The 21,377-nt window shown below is 45.6% G+C and overlaps 1 protein-coding gene across 1 annotated transcript; it reads left to right on the top strand.

The window, feature by feature from the left end:
- Positions 1-2,395: 2,395 nt before the first annotated feature.
- Positions 2,396-20,149, top strand: LOC310749181 (cytochrome P450 3A9-like). The gene is made up of 13 exons (XM_083585760.1): positions 2,396-2,550; positions 10,030-10,123; positions 10,274-10,326; positions 10,484-10,583; positions 10,853-10,966; positions 11,106-11,194; positions 11,586-11,734; positions 12,236-12,363; positions 12,708-12,795; positions 14,389-14,549; positions 15,375-15,601; positions 19,260-19,422; positions 19,659-20,149. The coding sequence occupies exons 1-13, from the start codon at positions 2,480-2,482 to the stop codon at positions 19,752-19,754; spliced, it is 1,533 nt and encodes a 510-aa protein (XP_083441886.1). The 5' UTR covers positions 2,396-2,479; the 3' UTR covers positions 19,755-20,149.
- Positions 20,150-21,377: the final 1,228 nt, after the last annotated feature.

The following is a 21,377-nucleotide window of genomic DNA, read 5'->3' as shown; positions in this document are numbered from 1 at the left end:
AGGAATGGGAAGTTCTGACTGGCTGGACCAAACATCCCCTTGCACGTCCACTCTAGGAAAACAAGGAATGTTGTACTAGACTGTTCTTAGTGGATTACATCCCACAGATTCTAGATGGGAATGTGTGGGTATCCAGAGCTTTGGAAGAAACTGTGTTACCTTTGACAATAAAGAGTTAAGTCTCTGCCGTGTGCATTCCTTGATTGGCAAGTGTCATTGACATGTAAGCTGCCTGTGCAGCTGTTGAATGCAACCCATGGAGATTTTCACATTCATGGACAGAAATCTCACAACAAGGCCACCTCAACTGAGATCTTTCCTTCTGAAGGTCTCTGTGTCAGGCTGGTTCAGGGTCCCACCGGTTCCAGCTAACCTTCCCCCTTGAATCCCCCCAAAGGCTCCTCTCATGTACGATGCCATCATGCAACTGGAATATCTTGACATGGTCCTGAGTGAAACGCAAAGGCTGTATCCCATTGGAGGATGGATTGAAAGGACCTGCAAGAAAGATGTAGAAAGATGTAGAAATCAATGGGGTGACTATCCTGAAGGACATGACGGTGATCACCCCTCCCTAATGGGTGTCATTGGTGCATCGTCAGTGAAGAATTCAAGCAAAAATGTGCATCTTTATGAAAGTAACATTAAAAGACGTGTTCTATACAGGAAAAACTAAAATGCTTTCATTCTATACAGGTTTGCCAAGATTTAGTTTACTTATTTTATTTATTAAATTTGCATATTGCCCTTCATGACGCCTTGCAGTGTGATGAAGTCAACCTGGAAACAACTCAGAAGTAGTTGCCATTGGAAAAACACCTGTGTAATATGACCACCGTGCTTGTTCCCAGGATACAACCTTGGAAATGTATTTTGAACGATATCCCTTTTGCAGAGTATAACACACTACGGTAGTGTTTAGCTGCAGGGACACCAACCCATTCGCAGCACAAAAAAATGTAGTTTTTTTCTCAGTTCAGAATCGTTCATGGTCGTCTTCAACATGCTGCTCTCATGCTAATAAATCATAATAATAATTTTATTATTTGTACCCCTCCTATCTGATTCAAGATGGTTATTGATAAGCATTTGAAACCACCCTTTGAAGAAATAATACACACCTCTCCCTCCCTGCGCACAACCCAGATGAATGAAGGAGAAAGCAGTGATTGCAATCTTGGTATAGGCCTACCCACAATGCCATTGGGCAGGTCTGGGTACACACACCTCATGGGTGAGACTACCTACATCTTTTTTTTTCAAATTGACACACTGGGGGGGGGGTTGCAGAACCAATCTGCATTGAACTTTTGTTTTTGGAATGGAAGCAGTTTATTATGAAGCCTTTCAAATGGAGAGCTAGATTGTGTGTTGGCTATAAAGGAAAAAAACAACTAGTATCCTCCATTGGTCCTAGAATAACATGCCATGATGTCATGGACTGGCTGGTTGCAGAGGAGGGGGGGAGGCACCAGCTGGGGAGACCCCAAAGAAACTCCCAGGGAAGGAAGCTCAGAGCCAGGGGATCGGTGGTGGCATGAAGTAGTCAGAGGGAGAGGAGGGAGCAGGCTGCGAAGAGGAGGTGTCAGAAGCAGAAGAGGCAACAGGGTTTAGTGAGCAGGAAGAGGCTGTGGCAGAGAGCAGTCCAGAAGTGGAGGCAGAAGCAGAGGCTGGAGAGGAGGTGGGCCAAGAGGCAGAGATAAGGCAGACTGCAGAAGAAGCCAGAGGATTTCCTCCTTCTGTGGGAAATAATGCGTGTTGCTCAGGATGCATTTAAATATCCACGCTATAGTTATGTATGTGTTGATTGGAGTCTTATCCCGGTCTTTTTGCCATTTATATCACTAATATAATAAAACCAACCTCTGTTGGAAAAGCCTCCAAGGAAGGAGAGTCCACCACCTTTGGAGGGAGATCGTTCCACTGTCAAACAGTTTTTACAGTCAAAACATTCTCCCTAAGGTTTCGATGGAATTTCCTTTCTTGTAACTTGAATCCATCAGTTTGGGTGCTCACCTCCAGAGCAGCAGAAAGCAAGCTTGCTCCATCTTCCAGGCACCTTGATAAGGCAACTGTACCCCATAAAAGGTGGCCAAATGATACAGCCCCTTCGCTTTTCAGAGATCTGAAGGGCACCAGGTGAGCGAAAGCTGCTCTGTGGTAAAAGGAATCAGAAGATGACATCATGCATCTCCTGGAGCGCTTGGCAGGAGATGTTTTTACATAAGAAGGCAGCCAAGGCAACACACCCTCTCTCAGTCCTTGCCTCTTCTGTGGCAAGCAGAACTCACCCGCCCTCTTTTCACAGCAAACAAAGCAAGCTTGATCTGAGGCAGCCAGTCATCAGAGCAAAGTTGAATGGATGGCAAAAGCTATTGCGAAATTTTGGTTTTTGCTCTTTGAGCTCCAGCCCTGAACAAATATAGAGAAGAAATCCTCAATCAAAGCCAGAGGCAGAGAGCCATCAAGAGCTAACAAGATGGATCTCCTTCGAAGCTTCTCCACTGAGACATGGTTCCTTCTCATCGCCCTTCTGGGCCTTTTCATGCTGTATGTATCATTCTCTTCTCGTTTCTTTGGCCGTTTTCTAATTGTGAAAAAGAAATGGGGGCCTTTTAAATCTGCTGCTTCTTCTGAAAGCCATAAGAGATGGCAGCCTCTGAACTGCAAGGATATTTACTTCCAAGGAAGCTTGCATATGGTTGGGTTGTAGAAGCAGCTCTAGAAGCACAGCATATTGTCTTTGGCATGCACCTAATAGTGGTCCTTGGAAGGGCTTCCATCTTCTGGGTGCCAACCATGATGCCAGAAGCCTTTTATTTTGAACTCACATCCCAATGGCTCAGCAGCTGAGGGACAGGGAGAAGGAATGGAGACACAGGACAAAGTTCTTGGCCAGAAGCAGCCAATTCCTAACCCACTCTATCTAGCCCAGGACTGCGAGGCCTTTAAAGCTTAAAACTAGGGAAGAAGGTGACAACTCTGGAGATTGATGAAAGGTTGACCTCATACAGTTTGATCAGCTGGCCATCAACAAAACACTTCTGGCTATCACTGGGCTGATGGAATTTTCTAAACTGCTTTCATGGACACAGCCATGTAAATAATAATAATAATAAATTTTATTTATATCCCGCCCTCCCCAGCCGAAACCGGGCTCAGGGCGGCTAAAAAACACTAAAACAGTGCAACATTATAAAAACATTATAAAAATTAATTAAAATCAAAATTGATGGCAACCATAAACTAAAGTTTTGTAAAGATTGCCAAAGGAGGGAGTCAGGCTGCGCCCTGACCAAAGGCCTGGTGGAACAGCTCTGTCTTGCAGGCCCTGCGGAAAGATGTCAAGTCCTGCAGGGCCCTTGTCTCTTGTGACAGAGCGTTCCACCAGGCTGGAGCCGCAGCCGAAAAAGCCCTGGCTCTAGTTGAGGCCAGCCTAACCTCTCTGTGGCCTGGGACCTTCAAGATGTTTTTATTTGAAGACCGTAAGTTCCTCTGTGGGGCATACCAGGAGAGGCGGTCCCGTAGGTACGAGGGTCCTAGGCCGTATAGGGCTTTGAAGGTTAAAACCAGCACCTTAAACCTGATCCTGTACTCCACCGGGAGCCAGTGCAGCTGGTATAGTACCGGATGAATGTGATCTCGCAGCGAAGACCCCGTAAGGAGTCTTGCTGCGGCATTCTGCACCTGCTGGAGTTTCTGGGTCAGTCTCAAGGGCAGCCCCACATAGAGCGGGTTACAATAATCCAGTCTGGAGGTGACCGTCACGTGGATCACAGTGGCTAGGTCAGGGCGAGAGAGGTAAGGCGCCAACTGCTTAGCTTGGCAGAGATGAAAAAATGCCGCCTTTGTTATAGCTGCAATCTGCGCCTCCATGGAGAGGGAGGTATTGAAGATTACACCCAAACTCTTAACGGATGATGCTGGCACTAATTGCACCCCCGCAAGAGATGGGAGTTGCCCCCTCAATCCCATATCGCCCTGTCCCAGCCAGAGGACCTCTGTCTTCGAAGGATTTAACTTCAACCGGCTCCCACGTAATCATCCAGCCACAGCTTCCAGACATCTGGTCAGTGTGTCTGGGGCCGAGTCAGGATGGCCATCCATCAACAGATAGAGTTGGGTGTCATCAGCATACTGGTGGCAACCCAGCCCAAAACTCCGGACAAGCTGGGCGAGGGGGCGCATAAAGATGTTAAAAAGCATCGGGGAGAGTATCGCACCCTGGGGCACTCCACACACCAAGGAGTGGCGCAATGACAATTCCCCCCCAAGCGCCACCCTCTGTCCCCGACCAGAGAGAAACGAGCGCAGCCATTGAAGGACTGTGCCCTGGATCCCCACGTCGGCAAGGCGGTGGTCCAGGAGTTCGTGATCGACCATGTCGAAGGCTGCTGACAGGTCTAGAAGAATCAGCAGCCCGACCCGCCTCAATCCAGCTGCCTGCGGAGATCATCTGTTAGGGCGACCAAAGCCGTCTCTGTCCCATGACCAGTGCGGAAGCCGGACTGGAATGGATCCAGAGCCGATGTTTCATCCAGAAACCTACCAAGCTGTTCAGCAACCGCTCTCTCAATCACCTTACCCAGGAATGGAAGATTCGAAAACCGGGCGGTAATTGGATAGATCTAAAGGATCTAATCCCCTTCATGGATCACTGCCTTGCCGTGGCGAAGGGGCTTGAAGAACTCAGAGAAGCTATGAACTATGCCGAGCAGGGCACCCAAGATGAACAGGTCATAGTGGAGAGTTTTGACCAAACGTGATCCACCTGGAGGAGGAACCGGCAAGCCACTCCAGTATCCCTGCCAAGAAAACTCCATGGATAAAGACAACAGGCATATAAAAGTTATGACGCTGGAAGATGAGCCCCTCAGGTCGGAAGGCGTCCAACATGCTACTGGGGAAGAGCGGAGTATAAGTACAAGTAGATCCAGAGCTGATGAAGCGGCTGGGCCAAAGCCGAAAGGACGCTCAGTTGCGGATATGCCTGGAAGCGAAAGGAAAGTCCAATGCTGTAAAGAAAAATATTGCATAGGAACCTGGAATGTAAGAACCATGAACCTGGGTAAGTTGGATGTGGTCAAAAATGAGATGGCAAGAATAAATATTGACATCCTGGGCATCAGTGAACTAAAATGGACAGGAATGGGCGGATTCAGTTCGGATGACCATCATATCTACTACTGTGGGCAAGAAACCCGGAAAAGAAATGGAGTGGCCCTCATAGTCAACAAAAGAGTGGCGAAAGCTGTACTGGGATGCAATCTCAAAAATGATAGAATGATCTCGATACGAATCCAAGGCAGACCTTTTAACATAACAGTAATCCAAGTTTATGCACCAACTACTGGTGCTGAAGAAACTGAAATTGACCAATTCTATGAAGACTTACAACACCTTATAGAAGCGACACCAAAGAAGGATGTTCTTCTCATTATAGGGGATTGGAATGCTAAAGTAGGGAATCAAGAGATAAAAGGAACAACGGGCAAGTTTGGCCTTGGAGAGCAAAATGAAGCAGGGCAAAGGCTAATAGAGTTCTGTCAAGAGAATAAGCTGGTCATCACAAACACGCTTTTCCAACAACACAAGAGACGACTCTACACGTGGACATCACCAGATGGGCAGCATCGAAATCAGATTGATTATATTCTCTGCAGCCAAAGATGGAGAAGCTCAATACAGTCAGCAAAAACAAGACCTGGAGCTGACTGTGGCTCGGATCATCAGCTTCTTATAGCAAAATTCAAGCTTAAACTGAAGAAAGTAGGAAAAACCACTGGGCCGGTAAGATACAATCTAAATCAAATCCCTTATGAATACACGGTGGAAGTGAGGAACAGGTTTAAGGATTTAGATTTGCTAGACAGAGTGCCTGAAGAACTATGGATGGAGGCTCGCAACATTATACAGGAGGCAGCAACGAAAACCATCCCAATGAAAAGGAAATGCAAGAAAGCAAAGTGGCTGTCCAATGAGGCCTTACAAATAGCGGGGGAGAGAAGGCAAGCAAAATGCGAGGGAGATAGAGAAAGATACAGGAAATTGAATGCAGATTTCCAAAAAATAGCAAGGAGAGACAAGAAGGCCTTCTTAAACGAGCAATGCAAAGAAATAGAGGAAAACAACAGAATGGGAAGAACCAGAGATCTGTTCAAGAAAATTGGAGATATGAAAGGAACATTTCGCTCAAAGATTGCCATAATAAAGGACAAAAGTGGTAAGGACCTAACAGAAGCAGAAGACATCAAGAAGAGGTGGCAAGAATACACAGAGGAATTATACCAGAAAGAAATGGATGCCTCGTACACCCCAGGTAGTGGGGTTGCTGACCTTGAGCCAGACATCCTGGAGAGTGAAGTCAAATGGGCCTTAGAAAGCACTGCAAATAACAAGGCCAGTGGAAGTGATGGTATTCCAGCTGAACTATTTAAAATTTTAAAAGATGATGCTGTTAAGGTGCTACACTCAATATGCCAGCAAGTTTGGAAAACTCAGCAGTGGCCAGAGGATTGGAGAAGATCAGTCTACATCCCAATCCCAAAGAAGGGCAGTGCTAAAGAATGCTCCAACTACCGCACAATTGCACTCATTTCACACGCTAGCAAGGTTATGCTTAAAATTCTACAAGGAAGGCTCAAGCAGTATGTGGACCGAGAACTCCCAGAAGTGCAAGCTGGATTTAGAAGAGGCAGAGGAACCAGAGACCAAATTGCAAACATGCGCTGGATTATGGAGAAAGCCAGAGAGTTCCAGAAAGACATCTACTTCTGCTTCATTGACTATGCAAAAGCCTTTGACTGTGTTGACCACAGCAAACTATGGCAAGTTCTTAAAGAAATGGGAGTGCCTGATCACCTCATCTGTCTCCTGAGAAATCTCTATGTGGGACAAGAAGCTACAGTTAGAACTGGATATGGAACAACTGATTGGTTCAAAATTGGGAAAGGAGTACGACAAGGCTGTATATTGTCTCCCTGGTTATTTAACTTATATGCAGAATTCATCATGCGAAAGGCTGGGCTGGATGAATCCCTAGCCGGAATTAAGATTGCTGGAAGAAATATCAACAACCTCAGATATGCAGATGACACAACCTTGATGGCAGAAAGTGAGGAGGAATTAAAGAACCTTTTATTGAGGGTAAAAGAGGAGAGCGCAAAATATGGTCTGAAGCTCAACATCAAAAAAACGAAGATCATGGCCACTGGTCCCATCACCTCCTGGCAAATAGAAGGAGAAGAAATGGAGGCAGTGAGAGATTTTACTTTCTTGGGTTCCATGATCACTGCAGATGGTGACAGCAGCCACGAAATTAAGAGACGCCTGCTTCTTGGGAGGAAAGCAATGACCAACCTAGACAGCATCTTAAAAAGTAGAGACATCACCTTGCCAACAAAGGTCCGTATAGTAAAAGCTATGGTTTTCCCAGTAGTGATGTATGGAAGTGAGAGCTGGACCATAAAGAAGGCTGATCGTCGAAGAATTGATGCTTTTGAATTATGGTGCTGGAGGAGACTCTTGAGAGTCCCATGGACTGCAAGAAGATCAAACCTATCCATTCTTAAGGAAATCAGCCCTGAGTGCTCACTGGAAGGACAGATCGTGAAGCTGAGGCTCCAATACTTTGGCCACCTCATGAGAAGAGAAGACTCCCTGGAAAAGACCCTGATGTTGGGAAAGATGGAGGGCACAAGGAGAAGGGGACGACAGAGGACGAGATGGTTGGATAGTGTCTTCGAAGCTACAAACATGAGTCTGACTAAACTGCGGGAGGCAGTGGAAGACAGAAGTGCCTGGCGTGCTCTGGTCCATGGGGTCACGAAGAGTCGGACACGACTAAACGACTAAACAACAACAACAAAGGATCTAATGATGTTTTCTTTAAAAGCGGGCGGACCACTGCCTCCTTCAGTTCCCCTGGGAACATTATAGCAATCTAATTGAATACTATAGCCATTACGGAGGGTGGGGGATGGGATGAGCTTTTGCTACCCAGCTCTTTGCTACCCAGAATGTAATTACTCTGTTGTTGGGCTCTCTGTGTTGTATCCAACCAACTTTCAGTCAGAGTAGACCCTCTGGAATTAATAGATCTAAGTCACGTCCTTTAGTTTTTATGAGTCTGCTCTCAGGAGGGCCAGCAATGGTTGCAACCCAATATGAATAGAACTCAGCATGTGTGTGTTTGTGTGTTTGCTTTCTGTTTCTGATTTAATTGTATCCCACAGTTAATTTTTTTTAAAAAAAAGAATATCTGCTTCTGCTTCTGCTGCTTTCAACTTCCTGTGACAGCATTTCTTTTGCTCTTTATCTTTGATTTATTAATAAAATATTTTTTGGAACCCCGCCCCCAACCCGAAATATCATTGTTAGGTATATTCAGCCGCGACAACTCTAGGTCTATTATATGAACATACAATTGATTACTTATTAACAGCAGCAAGAATATTGATAGCCGGAGATTGAAAAGAAGGAAAAGGTACCAATGTACCAAAAATGGTATCACATAATTTGGGAGATGGCACTTTGTGGAAAATGGACGCAAACAATTTGGGAGGGCAACCTGCCCCCCCCAAGACTTTTATACCAGACTAGTGGCTCTTTATTCTGCCCATGAACAAAGACTCTGAAGGACAAAGTGTACCTGTCACATTTTGTATTATGCGGCTGTGCTAACACTTCCCTTTATATTGACAGCAGCAGGGCTTTTTCCCCAGGGGGAACTCCCAGGAACTCAGTTCCGCCACCTCTCAGGTGGGTTCTGGCACCTGTCAGGTGAGCACCTAAGAGAAGGTTCCTGGTGAGTTCCAGCATCTCTTTTTCTAGAAAAACAGCCCTGGACAGCAGCAACGATTGGACTCTTTCTGCTCCAGGGCTTATGAACTCTCCTGTTTTTATTCTGATCTCAGCTATGCCTTCAGGTTGGGAGGGGAAGGTGGGATGCTGAGCTTGACATTTTCATTTTTTCACATATAACTCAACACTCAGACATGCAAATATAAAAATAATGTTCCTTTTAAAGTACAGCAAAAAACCAAGGGTGTTTGCTAAAGACAAACAGAACAGGGAAGGAAAGAGCTGGATTTGCAGGGGAGAGATCAGCTGGTGGACTTTGGAGCCTGTTTATTATTGTATATATGCAGAGTAGGGTGTGCAGCAAGTTGATCTCTAGGAATTGGTGGGTGATTTCATTGAAGGAGCTGTGCAGGCCAGTTGCTTTCTGCCCACATCAACCCCCTATTTAAAGCTTATTGAGGTGGGGCCCACAAATCCCTGCCTTGTTTTTGGGCAACTTTAATTGCAGAATGACTTTGCTCATTGTAAAAACAGTGCTTTTTTCTGCAGGGGGGGGTATGCAGGGGTACATATTCCCCTAAACATTTTGTGCATCTTTGTACTTTTGCCCATTTACTGTATTTATTTTTCCTGATTTGAACTATAAAATTGTGATTTTCTTCAGTCAAAATGAGAGTACTCCTAAACATTTTAAAGAAAAAAACAAACCCACTGGTTAAAAAGGTTAAAATGACTCTTAATGTAACAACAAAGTTAATCAAACTCATGTGTGCCAATTTTTTTGCCCTGTGGTGCCCAAGTCAGTTCCTGGTGAACCAGGTTCGCATCCCTGCTCCTCCACATGCAGCTGCTGGGTGACCTTGGGCCAGTCACACTTCTCTGAAGTCTCTCTGCATCACTCACCTCACAGAGTGTTTGTTGTGGGGGACGAAAGGGAAAGGAGATTGTTAGCCACTTGGAGACTCCTTCGGGTAGTGATAAAGCGGGATATCAAATCCAAACTCCTCTTCTTCGTCTTCTCTCTTGAAGGCCTGGGTTGCATATTAGCCCATATCATCTCATTTTTTGCCCTGTGGTGCCCAAGTCAGTTCCTTGTGGGATTTTTTAACAGGAGGAGCCCACACACAGGTGCATCAACCTGCCAGGTTTCCCCTCTGAACCCTCGACAGGCTTCCATGCTCTGCTGACAGATTTGCACCTCTCTCTCTCGTTTTACAAAATAAACAGATATGGATTTTGGCCGTATGGCGTCTTCAAGAAACTGGGCATTCCAGGTCCATCGCCGTTGCCTTTCTTTGGAAATATCTGGTCCTATCGTAAGGTGAGTGTCTGGTGACATTCCTGCCCTGCTCAAGAGGTTTCCTGAGGCCCCTTTCTGCTCCCCCCTCTTGGGATCAGAGGGGCTCCTCAAAATGAGCCTTAATCCGGTTCAGAAAGGCCGTTCTTAACTTTCTTAAATGTCTTTCCACAGGGGTTTTTCAACTTTGATACAGAGTGCTTTCAGAAATATGGGAGGACCTGGGGGTAAGTGACCTTTTATGACCTGCTTGTATTTCTCATGTTAACCCAAATCCCATTGCTTGATCCCAAGGAGGAAATGATCTGGGGCAGGAAAATGCTACATCTGCAACTGGATCTCTTTGGGATCTCAAAAACATACCATTCTTTACTCTTAATCCAGGATTTACGAGGGCCGAAAGCCTATGTTAGCTACGCTGGATCCGGCTATTATAAAAGCTGTCCTCGTGAAAGAGTGTTATACCACTTTCACCAACCGCCGGGTAGGCATTCACTTCTTAAGCTGTACAATAGCATCATGGAAGTAGGAGAGTTTCTATATGTCACTCCATTGGCACCAAACTGGGGTAATGGGGAGGGCAGATTAATCCCTCTCCCAAAGTCAACTGTGAACTTTGCCACCCAGCCATCACTGCCCTCCATGTTTATTCCGTTTACAATTCCCTGTTGGATATTATTGGTTCCACATCTGTCATGAGTTCAAAACCTGACTTTGCCACTCATTGGTTCCAAACTGTTTTGCTTCCTCTAGGATATAGATTTAGTTGGGATCTTGGAGTCTGCCGTCTCACTGGCAAAGGACGAACAATGGAAGAGGATTCGCACTATTCTCTCTCCAACCTTCACCAGCGGGAAGCTCAAGGAGGTAAAAAAAGGAAAAAGATATTAAGTATTAAGTATTTCCACTGGTAAATATGGGTTGTACAGTTCAAGCACCACTCAAACTGTTCAGTCTGAAATTGCCAATAGGTGTTGACATCTCTGTTCATTGATTTGTACTTCAGATGTTTCCCATCATCAAACACTACGGGGAGGTTTTGATGCAAAACGTTCAGAAGAAAGTGGAAAAGAATGAATTCGTGGTTATGAAGGAGTAAGTGGTTTGAGTCAGGAAAGGCCTCAGTCAAAAATAGCATAGCATACCATGTGGGCTGCCTTTGAGGCGAATCCAGATCACATTGGGTGGCCAGAAACAGGCCTATGGAAAATCCTAAGTACAGTGGTACCTCGGGTTAAGTACTTAATTTGTTCCAGAGGTCCGTTCTCAACCTGAAACTGTTCTTAACCTGAGGTACCACTTTAGCTAATGAGGCCTCCTGCTGCCGCCGCGCTGCCAGAGCACGATGTCTGTTCTCACCCTGAAGCAAAGTTCTTAACCTGAGGTAATATTTCTAGGTTAGCGGAGTCTGTAACCTGAAGCGTATGTAACCCAAGGTACCACTGTATACTGAGAGCCTGATTTGGCTACTCTGTTCCCTCCCTAGCATCTTTGGGGCCTACAGCATGGATGTTGTCACCAGTACTTCGTTTGGTGTGAATATTGACTCTATGAACAACCCTGCAGATCCTTTTGTCAAGGAGATCAAGAAGGTGACCAAGTTTGGATCTTTTGATCTACGCTTCGTTTTGATAGGTAGGTTGGCTTCTGATTTCTGATGGCCCAGTGGAAGTTTGCAGTCTGGTTATTATGGAAACATAATAACTGGTCCATCAAGCACAGAATTTTCTACAGATTTTTCTACTAGGTCCTCCAGGGTTTCTGACAGGGGCCATTCCCAGCCCAGCCTGGTCACAAGGACCAAATGTGGGTCGACCATTGAGCCATGATGGCCTTTCCAAAATAGGATTTCTTTCTAGACTGCACTTGCATCTAAAATATTGTGAGGATTATTCTAAGAACTGGCTTTGCCCCCACCCTCACCCCCAGCTGGATACCTGGAGCTTCCCGCCTAGCATCGTCAATTAACCAATCCCAGCTGTGGGGGGGGGGGCGTTGCCAGGGGAGTTGGCCAAGTAGGGTTAGGACTGCCCCACATTCACAATAGATGGTGTAACTTACCTGTTAGTCCTCAGTCTAATGCTTTGCTTCAGGAAAGTTGATTCCTGTTCACCGTACGATTTCTGTCTCTTGCAGCCGTGTTCCCATTCTTGACTCCTCTTCTCAAATTAATGAATGTGAATTTATTCAACGCAGAAGCTTTAAGCTTCTTTTCAAGGTCCTTCGAAAAAATGAAGGAAACGCGGCAGAAAGAAGGGCAAAAGGTAAGAATTGTGCCGTAATTTGGGGGTGAATATCTTTGACATGGAAAAGGGCTTTCATTTTGTGTGTGGGTGTGATTTTTCACTGAAAAATCCCCTAGGTGTCAACTTTTCTCTGTGCTGCTTCACTGCTTTTTGCTCCACAAAACAGCCTAATATCTTGACTCTCTTACCCCCTCAGTATGTCCGGTTGTGCCTAAGTACAGTGAGATGATCACACGGCCACTGTCCTCAAGGGCAAAGGGGGCCAGTTCTCACGGCTGTATTTAGCCCTTTAAAAAACCAGGGGCTTCAAACCATCTCTCTGCCACACATTTCCTCCACTGGTTTATTTGTTTTCTGGTTAGGGCCGGGTGGACTTCCTGCAGCTGATGATTGACTCCCAAAGTGCCAAGACTGACCATCAGAGCAATGGCTTGAACCACTCCTATAAAGGTAATGCCACACAATTTAACTGACCTGAAGGGAAGTTGTATTTCCTGAAGACTTGAAATTGCCTATCCCAGTTTGAAAAATGCAGTGCAATGAATGTTGCCTACACAGATCATGTTCCCGAGTTGTCTTTCCTGAGGAGTTGAAATTGCCCAAATCCTCGATGACTTAGGAACTTCACTTGCACCTGAATCATCATCATCATCATCATCATCATCATCATCATCATCATCATCTATTATTTATACCTCGCCCATCTGGCTAGGTTTCCCCAGCCACTCTGGGCAGCTTCCAACAAAATATTAAAATACAATAGTCTGCCAAACATTAAAAGCTTCCCTAAACAGGGCTGCCTTCAGATGTCTTCTAAAAGTCTGGTAGTTGAAGACAGGCTCCAGCAGATTGAGTGGAAGAGACCAATAGTGTGTCCTACGACAGTTTCTGCATGTGCTGTGGAGGGAAGTGAGGAGCAAATGGGTCTCCTCCACCTGGGAAGGCAGCCCATCTAGGAGTGGGAAAACTCTGATCCTAAACTTTGGTGAGATATCTTTGGGAGAAGAAAAGGCTGAGGAGTAAACCCTGCAGAAATTCAGAGCGAAATCCCTAAGACAATTGGATGGCGCCTTGTACGCCTCCTTCCAGCAACTCCTGCAGCCAGGCTGCTGCCAAATGTCTTGCTCTGCTTTCCTTTGGACATCAGCAAGGCCAAGAGGGGGGTTCTGGTCTTCTGGGCAGCCCAGGACCTCCAGACACACTGCCCAGGCTTGGGGTCCTGGAGGGGTCACTTCAGTGCTGCAAATACACAGATTTGACTTCATCCCCAGAGGCACACTCCATCGTCTCTCAAGACAGAAGGATGCCAGAAACAAGACTGCGCCCACAGACACGATTCCAAACCAACCCCACACAGTCTTCTAACACTACGTATGTTGTTGATGATAATGACTTTTCAGTCTCTTGTAACTCAAAGGTCTCCAAGTGACTTTGTTGTTGTTGTTTAGTCGTGTCCGACTCTTCGTGACCCCCTGGAGCAGAGCACGCCAGGCACTCCTGTCTTCCACTGCCTCCCGCAGTTTGGTCAAACTCATGCTGGTAGCTTCGAGAACACTGTCCAACCATCTCGTCCTCTGTCGTCCCCTTCTCCTTGTGCCCTCAATCTTTCCCAACATCAGGGTCTTTTCCAGGGAGGTGGCCAAAGTATTAGAGCCTCAGCTTCAGGATCTGTCCTTCTAGTGAGCACTCAGGGCCTATTTCCCTAAGAATGGATAGGTTTGATCTTCTTGCAGTGACTCACAGCATATTTTAAATATAAATATATTATAGCACAAAACAGAACAAAGCAGGTCCCATAAAAAGCCATAGGAAGCTTGGGCAGCAGACTAGTAGCAGCAAAGCATCATCTCAGTCTATCAAAAGCCAGGGGGAAGCCTTTCCCTGGTGCTAAAAAGAGGTCAGTGAAGGCGCTTGGCAGACCTTGCTGGGGAGAGTTTTGCACAGAAAGAGAGCCACAACCTAAAAGGCCCTACTCTGCCTTGTCATTACACTCAGTGGTAAAGGCTTGTACTTGTACTTGTTTTCACTTCTGCTTGTTTTCAGGCTTGACTGACACTGAAATCCTGGCCCAGTCCTTCATCTTTGTCTTTGCTGGATACGAACCCACCAGCAACTCCCTGGGTTATGCTGCCTACCTCTTGGCCACTCACCCAGATGTCCAGCAGAAGCTTCAAGATGAGATAGATACCGTACTGCCCAACAAGGTGAGAATGTGTGGGTTGCAAAGGTGAGGCCGGACCTAATGGAGAAGGTTTTTTGGGTGGGGGAGTTACAGGAGAGTTATTTATCTAATTTGGGGGGCAGGGACAGAGGAGTAATAAAAATGAACCAGTTAGAAACTAAAGTGAAAATACACCAAAACACAATTTAGTACCAGTTTGCCCTGACATCAGCCCACCTGGACCTTAGATTTCAAAGGCCTGTTTGAACTGGAAGGTCTTAGCCTGCTGGCAGAGGGATGACAGAGAGGGAGCCAGTCTATCCTCTCTTGGGAGGGAATAGTGCAATCTCAGAGCAGCCACAGAAAAGGCCCTGTCTCTCTTGAGTCATCGCCAGCTGGGCTTCTGATGTTGATGGGATGAAGAGAAGGTGCTCACCTGAGGATCTTAGCACCTGAGCCATGTTAGATTGGGGCAGTGGAGAGAGAAACAGACCAGTTGCATAAGTTGCATTCCACCTGTGCAGCTGTTGAATGCAGGGGCGAAGCTACCTGCCTTGGCACCTGGATCTGCGGGGGTGGGGCTAGCTGGCCTGCGGGGGCGGAGCCAGCTGCCCGCACAGCGAGCGGGGTGTGGGTGTGTTTGGCGCAGCAATATCACCTGCCCTCACGGCTGACACCCGGTGCGTACCTCATGCCCCACATCCGCCTTCCTCTGCCAGTGCAACCCGTGGAGATTGTCACATTTATGGACAGAAATCTCAGAATAAGGCCACCTCAACTGAGATCTTTCCTTCTGAAGGTCTCTGTGTCAGGCTGGTTCAGGGTCCCACCGGTTGCAGCTAACCTTCCCCCTTGAATCCCCCCAAAGGCTCCTCTCACGTACGATGCCATCATGCAACTGGAATATCTTGACATGGTCCTGAGTGAAACGCAAAGGATGTATCCCCTTGGAGGACGGCGGCAAAGGATCTGCAAGAAAGATGTAGAAATCAATGGGGTTACTATCTTGAAAGGCATGACTGTGATTATCCCGCCTTACACGCTTCACCGGGATCCTGAACACTGGCCGGAACCCGACGAATTCAGACCTGAAAGGTAACCCTCCCAACCCCAACCCCCCCAAAAGCCTTGTGCACCTGATGAAAGGCCAAGTGTTCATATGACATGAGTCCAAGATCTACCCAACCACTAGTAGATCATCAGCTGCTCCTGATTTCAGCCTCAGCTGGACTGCTGACATCATCATCACCACCATTTTAGTACATTTATTTATATCCCACATTTTTTCTAGACAGGGACTCAAGACATGGAAACATAGCAATTAAACTGTAATAGAATTCAACTGTGATGAAGGCATATACAAACATCACAATGCCAGCCAGGATATCAGCATTTTGCAGATGCCTGGCTGGAGGTGAAAATAAAACAGACATCACTTCCACTCTCTCTTTATATGTGAGGTAACCAGAGGTTTCATCTTCTCTTAGATCTGAGTATATTTCACTCAAAATTCCACATCCCTGTGGGTGTATGCATCCAGTTTTCCTCAGAAATACTTAAGTCTTTACAGGTCCATTCAAAACTTAATAGGAATGCCTGTATGTACATCATCACCTTTTACACACTTTGGAAACCTCTTTACATTAGCCGAGGTAAAATCTCCACCCCCCAACAATGGCTGTGGCAGTTCTGCCCTCAGCTTAATTTCCTCCATTTTTAAAAGAAACATATCTTTTTCATGGGCCATCTTGGCCTCCCTTTCCCTGTATTCTTGGGCTAATCTGGCATCTCTTTCTTTCTCTTTCTCCTCCTGAGCTAATCTGCTCTCTCTCTGTGCCATATCTCTGTCAGTCTGTATCTGTGCTAACTGAATGTCAGCTGCAGTTCTGGCTTGTTCAGCTGCTAATTTTGCCTTTTCTTTCTCTGCTTCAACTCCAGCGAATTCTAACCTTAACCTCATCATTTCTAACTCAGTACTAGGATTTTCCTCAGATGCAGTAGCTCCCTGCACTGGGTTATTCCGAGTCTCTTTCGCTTGCCGCTTGCTGGTCATTTTCTGACAGGAAATTTTCCTTCTTTTAATAAAATAACTTCAGTACTTTATTAAACCGGTTGTTCTGTGTCTCTGGGTACGTTTCTGTGTGGGTTTTAACTTCGTATCATGGCGCTGCCACCAAGTAATATGCTACAATAATAAAAACAGCATTTTTCCCTCTCAAGCCGTTGGGCCCGTTCTCACTCAGATAATTTGCCCCCACCCCACTGAGCAACCATTTACCCGAAGGGTTTTTTCTCCTTAAAAGTCTAACCCAGATTATCCTATGGGGGACCGTTGTGAGGGGAAACCTGGTAAATTGGAGTCTCAGGCCGGTTTTCTTTAAATAAACAATAAGGATTTATTTAAGGCAAGATAGTATGTAACACAAGTGAAAAAAACTTAGGTTACTTCAGGAATGCAATGCTATTTCACTTTAACTCATCCTCAGTTGTTTTTGGTTGCGTTATACGCAGTGGGGTCCAAACTTTTTTCAAAGAGGGCCAGATTTGATGAAGTGAAGGGCTGTGAGGGCCGACCAAAGGGTTGAAGCTGTTGAGCTGCTTTTTTTTAGGATTGAATTTGTTGAGGTTTTTTTTTACGATTTTACCCCAGGAAATAAACTACCACAGGGGCTGGATGAGGCCCCCGAAATGGACTTTGTACACGCCTGCAGGTTGGTTCCTTTATAAGGTGATACTTTCTTTCAGCTACCCACCCCCTTTAACAATCCTGCTCCTGAGGAACTTCAAGTAATAGACCAAAGGGATCTTCACATCCCTTCACTGGGTCTGGGAGTTCCTTCTTTTCCTCAGAAGAATCTCTCCCCTCCGGACTGGACTGAGTCCCAAGGAGGCACTTCCTTTCCAGCTCCTACTTCTCCTGCCTCAATCTCTGCCTCCCAGTAAAATTCTGGTCTATTCCTCCTACACTTTGTCCTTCACAATACGCTCAGAGCGGAAGTTCTTCCCTTTTTTTGTTTGGAATCAACTCTTTCTCCCCTTCACCCCTTTTACCTCAACCTGTCTCCTACCCAGGAATCATAAAACAGAGAAACCAGTAGGAGAACACTTCAGTCTCCCAGGGCATTCTGTACAGGATCTTAAAATAGCTGTCTTATTGCAAAAGAAATACACTTGGAAGAGAAGTTGCGGAATTACAACTCATTACCAAACTAAAAACTATGGCAAGACCTGGTCTAAATAGAGATATAAGATTCATGTCCCATTATACATGCTAAAACTAATTTTGGTCATCTATCCCTTTAGAAATCTTTTGCCCTTCCCTGTGGAACCAACTGCCATCAACAGTTATAAGGCTGAAGCGACCTCTGCTTCAGAGTATCTGAAAAAGATTATACCTAGTTGGTCTTTAAGGTGCTACTGGAATTTTATATATATATATATATATATATATATATATATATATATATATATATATATATATAAAAATTATTTTGGCAATGATTCTTTTAAAGACTGCCTTAAGACAAAAAGACTTGATTCTCTTAAGGGAGTTCCTTTTGGATCATCTTTCAATTTATTTATTTTTTTAAAAAAACCTTTCATCTTGTCATTTATTATCTCTCCTAACCTGCCTCCCTACCTATCTCCCAACCTCTCCACCCTCAATTCCAACTCCAACTCCCTGTCTCTCTTCAAATCCTCTCCTTTTAAACTCTTCCTCCTGGAACCATGGCCAATCAGAGGCTGCCGTTCGTTAACCAATTACTGGCAGGGAAAGAAAGAAACAAGAAACACTTGTTGAACCAACCTGTCCAGCAAAACCCACTTTCTCGTCGCAATGTGGCACAGAATGGCTATTGTTCAGAAGGCGTGGGGGCTGGGAAAGGAGGCACTGCCCTCCCCTAGTTAGAATTTGAGGGTTGGCATGCAATCCTGACCCCTGGGCACAAAAGCCTGAGAAGGGCGCATCCAGCCACTCCCTCTCTTGTCTGAGGTCCTGCCACCTTCCAGAGCCACAGGGAGGCAAGCTGAATCCTGGCTGGGCCTTTGGGCAAGGTTACCAGATTTTTTTCAGTGAATCCGGGGACACTTCATTGAAATGAGTCGGAATGATAGGATTTTGTCAGGGGACTGATTTGTAAATCTGGGGACTGTTCCCGGGAAACGGGGACATCTGGTAACCTTACCTTTGGGGCTGGGTGGCGCCTCCTTCTCCTTTTGGCCTGGCCAGCTGTCCTGGCTAAGCTGGAAGGTGGCTGAGCCGCCAAGCCAGGGAGAAGTATCTCCACTGCCATCAGTGCCAGCAGCATTGGCAGCCATGTGTCTTGCTGGCTCTGCACTCCTTCCCTCCCGACACACCTCCACCCTACCTGCCCAGTCCATGGGGGGGAATTTGCTCCATCCTGGCCATAATAAAAGGGGTCTCTTCAAACAGTGTAATCTGAGCAGGAAGAGCAAAGAGACTCTGGAGGGGACCTTTTGCATCACAGACACCATAGGTGGTACCAGTGGGTACTGCACTCATGACCCCCATTTGCGCGACACTACGCAGCATCGTCCCCGCTTGATTCAGCTGGTGGATGCAGCTGAGGAACAGCAACTGAGAACCAGCTGGTGGTGAACAATGTCCCCTTGTTGTGAGCCCTGAGCTGCTGCCTTCTTCTTCTTTTGCCTCTCCTATCAATGCATCAGATCTGCCCGTTCTGGTTCCTTACCCAGCCTCCATTTCTCTCATCTCTGTGAATGCAACCAGGTTCAGCAAAGAGAACAAGGATCAAGTGGATCCCTACCTATACCTGCCCTTTGGAGCTGGTCCCCGGAACTGCCTGGGAATGAGGTTTGCTCTCGTCACGATGAAGGTGGCCATTGCAATCCTGATGCAGCATTTTTCCTTCAGGGTCTGCAAGGAAACTCCGGTGAGGAGGCTGGATGGTGTGTGTGTGTGTTTGTGTGTGTGTGTAAAAGGAAGGGGCAAGGGGCATGACACTTGGAGTTTCAATGTCTGGCACCAGTGCCCAAGGCATAGATAGCATCATACTGCATGTTTTGATTTAAGCCAGGGAAACTCCCCTGTGATCTTCTGCTGGGGTCTTGATGTTAAGATGGGTTGACTGATGTGCTGATTGCTCTCTCGATTCTCACCCTGCTGCAGATTCCCCTTAAGATGAGCAACAAAGCCTTTTTAGTGCCGGAGAAACCAATAGTTCTGAAGATGGTGCCACGAGGTGGTCCCCAAAAGGAGGAGTGAAGCCTGGTCGTGTCTCAGTCACCTCGGTAGCAAGTGCAAAAGCTTCGGGTGTTGCTCTGGGAAGTTTCCCCAAAGAGAACTTTTAATGGTTCCAGAGAATCAAACTGATTTGCACACCGAAACGAAACTCGCTTTTAAAAACTGCACTTCAATAATAAAGGATGGGGAAGAGTCAGCTCTAAGTTTCTATCGTAAACCTTTTGCAAAATAGAGCCTCCTTCCCCTTTTCCTTTTTTTACACACACAGTTCTGTTTGCTGTTATATTCCATATTTATAATCCAATTTCTTCCACCTCACTTGTACAAATATAATGTAAACTAATATTCAGAGGAGGGTTGCTGAATAGTAAATATAGAGAAGAAAACTTTCAATAAAGAAACCATAGGCTCCTCCCTAGCCTTTTGTACTGAGTGAAGTCTTATCTCAAGTTCAAACCTTAAGGTCTTTACAGTTGGTTTGTTCCACAGTTTGTGATCTCATCTCTTCTAGCATGCACCTTTACTTTGGTCTGCTTCTTAATGGCGGTGTTGGAGGGTTTTTGGCAGGTGAAGTGCTTTTGCACTCAGCGTTTCCCTGCCTCCATGCTGCAGCGAGAGTCAGGTACCAAGATGAATCATCCTTATTTTTCCTTCGCCAATGATCTCCTGTTGTCATGGAGGCTGCCTCCATTAAGGCAGTGTGGAACCGGAAGCCCTTGGAACTGTATTTTGAACGATCTTCCTTATGCAGAGTATAACACACTACAGTAGCCTTTAGCTGCAAACACACCAACACATTTGCAGCACAAAAATGTAGTTTCCCCCCTCAATTCCTAATCATTCATGTTCATCTTCAACATGCCATTTTCAATCTAATGAATCATCATAATAATTTTATTATTTGTACCCCTCTCATCTGATTCAAGATCTTGCTGTCCATAAGGCTGTGAGTGGTTACTTGATACACATTTGAAAACCCCCCTTGAAGAAATAATCTACACCTCTCCCTCCCTGCACACAACCCAGATGAATGAAGGAGAAAGAGGTGATTGCATTCTTGGTATAGGCCTACCCACAATGCCATTGGGCAGGTCTGGGTACACACACCACATGGGTGAGACTACCTACATCTTTTTTTCAAATCGACACACAGTGGGGGGGGGATTGCAGAACCAATCTGCATTGAACTTTTGTTTTTGGAATGGAAGCAGTTTATTACGAAGCATTTCAAACCAAATACATTATCAAAACCTTCCAAATCTAAAACATCTGTATCTTCCAATAAAAGCCATTCTTTCAACCAGCAAAAGGCTGCAGCTTCAAAGTAAATCCTTATATCTGGCAGAGAGAAACCCCCTCTCTCTTTCACATCTGTTAATAATTTAAACTTAATTCTGGGTTTTTCCCCCTGCCAGATAAATTTAGATAATACCTTTTGCCATTCCTTAAAACAATTCAGCTTATCAATGATAGGAAGTACTTGGAACAAAAAACAAAACAAAAACAAAAACAACTTAGGCAAAACATTCATCTTTATTGCAGAAATTTGGCCCAACAAAGATAGTTTCAACCTTGTCCAGATATCCAAATCTCTTTTGATATCTTTCCATAACTTTTCATTGTCCTCTTTGTACAAATTCAATT

Source organism: Podarcis filfolensis (assembly GCF_964270895.1).
Source record: "Podarcis filfolensis genome assembly, chromosome: 14".
Classification (NCBI taxonomy): Eukaryota; Metazoa; Chordata; class Lepidosauria; order Squamata; family Lacertidae; genus Podarcis; species Podarcis filfolensis.
The sequence above is the reverse complement of the archived record's forward strand: the minus strand, read 5'-3'. Positions and strand labels throughout refer to the sequence as shown.

Bases quoted from the DNA above. Each gene is read 5' to 3' on its own strand.
- LOC310749181 (XM_083585760.1), top strand. From the start codon at position 2,480: ATGGATCTCCTTCGAAGCTTCTCCACTGAGACATGGTTCCTTCTCATC. The intron at 12,364-12,707 runs GTAAGAATTGTG...TTTTCTGGTTAG, and splicing joins GGCAGAAAGAAGGGCAAAAG to GGCCGGGTGGACTTCCTGCA. The intron at 14,550-15,374 runs GTGAGAATGTGT...ATCCCCCCAAAG, and splicing joins ATACCGTACTGCCCAACAAG to GCTCCTCTCACGTACGATGC.